Source organism: Austrofundulus limnaeus, unplaced genomic scaffold (assembly GCF_001266775.1).
Source record: "Austrofundulus limnaeus strain Quisiro unplaced genomic scaffold, Austrofundulus_limnaeus-1.0 Scaffold2215, whole genome shotgun sequence".
In the NCBI taxonomy this organism is placed as follows: Eukaryota; Metazoa; Chordata; class Actinopteri; order Cyprinodontiformes; family Rivulidae; genus Austrofundulus; species Austrofundulus limnaeus.
In genome coordinates this window covers 24,362-29,152 of record NW_013954617.1, presented here as the reverse complement: position 1 = coordinate 29,152, position 4,791 = coordinate 24,362, and the positions used below count along the sequence as shown (strand labels likewise).

Here is a 4,791-nt window from a genome sequence, read left to right as displayed (position 1 = left end):
CTGGATGACTCATCTGTGAATTTTGTACCTGTATTGTAAATGGATATTTACTGGTTATGAGAAAACAAGAAATGTATATCTGTTTTTGAGATGTGTTCTTCTGGGCTGATGGGCTCCCCTGGGGGCTCTGAGGCTGTGATGAACCGTGTACTGATCATCAGCCATCTTCTTCAGCCTAACCCTAACCCTGCTCTGAGGTGACTGCCATTTTCTTTGGCCTAACCTTTTCATGGGGACATTTATTTATTTATTCATTTATTTTGAATAAAACGACTCCATAGTGTGGTCCAGCCTCTGCAGCAGTGGTGACTTCACTAGTCTGTTGTGGTGAAGAGTGAGCGGAGATGAAAAACAAAAACAAGTTTGATTTTATTTAGCGACAATAGTGCATGTACACACATATTGTGCTTCCATTATTAGTACTTAGATAACACAAGAAAATGAGAAACACTTACTTATTGTGGTACAAATAGTTGGAGGGTACAAGAAGTCTAAATGACTCTAGATGCGTATAGAGGGTTTTATAAGTAGTGTGTCTCACCACGAGAGCATTGTATGCACATGCTATATTGTTGCTAAATAAAATCAAACTTGTTTTGCAGCTCTGCTCTTCACAACAGACTAGTGTAGAGTCACCACTGCTGCAGAGGCTKGACCATGCTCCTCCCTGACTCGTCAACAAAACTCCAAGATACTGTTACAGTCTTGATTAACAACAGCAGGCACTTACAGACGGGTGTAAAAGTGGAAAATTGAGAACGCTTCAGGATTTTGTGTGTCATCCTTGTGCAGGGGTCCATGCTAACCTTCTCTGTGTGGTTCCCACATTAGTATATGTGCTGCCAAAGTAAAATGCACACAAGTATTTCTAACAGAATTTAGAGGCCTTCCTCCTGGTTTCCTCTGGGTTCCGGTTCCACTCAGACACGTTTGGTTGGAAAAAAGATTGCCAGGAGTAAAAACCCTAACAACCTTGTTGAACAACAAAAAGAATTATACACAACTTGTCACAGTTATTTACTGGTTTAAGTTCTTATTTTTCTTTAGTTTTGAGTTTGATTTTAGCTTCTGAAAAAACACAGATGCATGATGGGTAAAATAAGGCGGGGCTTTGTGACAGAGGACCCTCCGGATTGGCTGACTGAAGATCTAAGAACAAAAGCTAATTTAAAAATATTAAACTTTGAAAACGATAACCTTTTTGTTCAGTTTTACTCAACCGATCATTAAATATGTGTCAGATAAAAGCTGGGGCTCTTAAAATGCCTGAAAGGTCTTTTTAAAGGTCTGTTTAAAAGCAGGAAGTGAAACTGCCTCCAGGTTGATAGAGAAAAACTGCATTACCCCAACCTGCCACCAGGTGTCGCTGTCTTACAGCTTTACAGTCTTTATTGGTCGCTTTAATCCGGCAGTTAAGTCAGATTCCACATTTTCAAAACAATGAGCAGGTACTGATGGTCAAACTGACACATATTATTATATTATATTATATTATATAACTTTAACCTGTCCAACTATTTCCACTTCACACATGGATGCTTCCTCTGATCCCTCCATCTCTGTCTCATCTGTCTTGGACCTCCTCCACCAACGATGGTAAAAACCAGTGTTGTAGGGCCGGGGTGTCAGCAATATACAATATAAAACCTTTAATAAAATAAAACAACAATTAACTAGAAATATATTATCTTTTTACAAAACTAACTGAAATTATAGATAGAATATCTTTTGTTTAAGTGTTTGTCAGTTTATTTTAARCCTTGTGGACTGATTAAACAAACTGTTTTTTTCTTCAAATCAAGCAGTTTCATATTAGCTGCTGGCTAATGGTCCGTAAAGACACTTGTTATCAATCTGCTGAGTGCTCGTCTGCAAAATGATGACAGCAAAATTTGGGAGAAAGGGTCAAAGTCCAATTCGGGATTTCTTTAAATATGACTGTGAGAAAAGYAAACAAAGTGTCTTATAGTGGAATCAGGTGATAAAACAGGTGGAAAACTTCTTAAGGAGAAAAACTGCATGAATCAAACTCACACAAGATGCTAACTGTGAGTATCCTGACACGCTAACTTCTCTCAGTAGCTCCATAAAAAACAAGCAACAGCCTAACCTTAACCCTTAACCTTAACCCTTAACCTTAACCCTTAACCCTAACCCTTAACCCTTAACCTTAACCCTAACCCTTAACCCTAACCCCTAACCTTAACCCTAACCCTTAACCCTTAACCTTAACCCTAACCCTAACCCCTAACCTTAACCCTTAACCTTAACCCTTAACCTTAACCCTTAACTCTAACCCTTAACCCTAACCTTAACCCTAACCCTTAACCTTAACCCTTAACCTTAACCCTAACCCTTAACCTTAACCCTTAACCTTAACCCTAACCCTTAACCTTAACCCTTAACCTTAACCCTTAACCTTACAGCTGAGTCATTTCTACCTTCCCCTCTCTGCCATGTGGATGGAGGACCTCAGTGATGAGAGAATGTGTAGCGCTGAGCGGTTAGGGTTAGACATTAGACATAGGGTTATACATCTACAACCGGGGCGGAGCCAGAGGTGGCCAGGGCCACCCCATTGACCGTACACAGCCCTTCCACAGTGAAACAACCTTTAGTGGGGTAATAATCCTCCTGAACAGTTGGTGGCAGTGTTTAACAGTTTGAAACATCACCAAGCTCAACGAAGTGACAAAATGTGATTTTCTAGAACATATGTCTATGGTATCTGACTTATGACACATTCTCTTTTCTTTTTTTGTCACCATAACACAGTGTCATTTTCTGTCCTGAAGGCTGCGTGATGCTCTGTGTTTGGTTCTGAGTAGACCTGTCACTAAACCAGAAAAAGTGAAACACTCCTCTAAATTCACTGTTGGTGGTTATCAATACTGCACCTGCTCATTGGGTAAAGTTTTTAATATTAGTTTTAAACATGCAGCTGAGGGTCATTAATTGGCACAATGGCATGTTAAAATGAAAAATAAATCAATAAAAATATAAAAGTAAAAAGCAGCCCTAAAGTCATTTGATGAGTGTCACTTTAATTAACCTTAAGCTGTAGCAGTGAGCTTAAAACAGGATAGAACTAGTTTCATGAAGAATGTCTCTGAAATAATTATTAAATCAAGTGTTTATTTTTGTTTATCTGTTTTTCATGATTCCATACTGTTTTCCTCAGAATTGAGTGATTCCTTATTTTTTCCCTGTGCTTGGTCAATAAAAGTAAGATTCACTGACCTCCACAATGTTTTCTCTTCATTTCTTTGAGTTCCTGAAAGCAACAAGTTGACCGTTGGAACGAGCTTATTATTGTCTCATGTTTTTGATCTGAGTTTGTTTTACAGGATGACATGTCTGAATGAGTGCTCATCCAACCCTGCTGATTCCAGACAGACAGGGGWTGTTGGTCCAACATGTAAGTCTGGATGGACAAGTCTTCTCTTGTTCTCATCTTTTAATTAAATTGTAAAAACCATGAGAAAAGTGGTGAAAGAGGAGCTGGTAAAGTTAGAAAAAGGAGGAATTCAGACCAAAGCACTGCAGCTCCACTTTATGGACTCCAGCTGAAGGATTTCAATGTGAAAAGCAAGGATGTAAAACATGTCTACTTTTTACATAAACTCAAAGGTCACAAAATAATTATCATGAACAGATTTATTGGTGAATAAACAGTTTAACATCACAATGAAATAAAAAAGTAAAAATAAATGAGCATCAGATGGTAGTTCAGGTGTTAATTTGTACAAATATTAAATGTTTTTTTGTGAAACAGACAGCTGTCAGTCATCTGAGAAAATGAAGACACAAYCAATGCAGAAATTCAAAGACATTTAATACATCAAAGATCTTCACACTAAATACGTGAACAGGTGGGAGAATAAAACGTTTAAACACTTCAGATGTTTGCAGACCCAAAGAAACTCTACATAAAAAAAAACTTAAAAAAACAACACAAAGCAGAACGTTTCCCTGGTCTGACAGCTGTCAATCATCCAGAAGGTCCACCTTCAGGAACAAAAGATCTGATTTTTAAGAGAATTATTTCAGTTATCTTCAAAGTAAGAACCACATGCTCAGGGGAAAAATCTAAACTATTTCAGTTGAAAAATTGTACTGATACAAACACATGTTGTGATCTTAGCTCCGCCCCCTCACGGCCTCTTTACTTGTGTCCTTTGCTGGTCTTGAAGGACACTTGCAGGACTTTGTCACCCAGCCGGTACCCATTCAGGCTGTGGATTGCCATGGCGGCCTCCTCATAGTTTGCCATGCTAACAAAGCCGAAACCTTTGCACTTGTTGGTGTTAAAGTCTCGGATCACTTTAACATTGACAACAGCACCAAACGGCCCAAACATCTGCCACAGCATCGCCTCGTCTGCCTCCTGACCCAGGTTATAGATGAAGATGCACCAACCAGAGGATGGGCTCCCAGAGGCTGCACCCCCACCACCCATGTGGTCGACGCTCATTGGAGAAAACCTTGAACGAAACAGGAAGTCAGCAGTTGGTTTTGATATTTATATGCAACATCAGAATCAGTCAGCTCAAACAGGTGACCCAATCATGAACAGCCAATCAAGGCACTGTCTCTAGGCTGTAGGGGTGCACCGACTGCAGTTCTCTAACCTATCACCAAGCTTTGCAAAGTCTGACCTGCAGATTCTGATTTTGGCAGATATTTATTTTTTAACAACTGACACTAGAAGGTGATGTTATGGCAATATTTATTTAACAACAGAGATAGAAATACGCTGGTCCAAGAATGAAGGTACTCCGTGGGATGATC

The 4,791-nt window shown here is 39.3% G+C and overlaps 1 protein-coding gene across 1 annotated transcript in view; it reads right to left on the bottom strand.

Annotated features, from left to right (window-relative positions):
- Nucleotides 1–3,639: 3,639 nt before the first annotated feature.
- The window catches only part of LOC106537261 (ELAV-like protein 1), a gene marked incomplete at its 5' end in the record, with an annotated part of 14,378 nt that continues 13,226 nt past the window's right edge, over nucleotides 3,640–4,791 (bottom strand). The window contains 1 exon segment of the mRNA XM_014034648.1: nucleotides 3,640–4,484. Within this exon segment, the coding sequence (XP_013890102.1) occupies nucleotides 4,166–4,484 (319 nt within the window).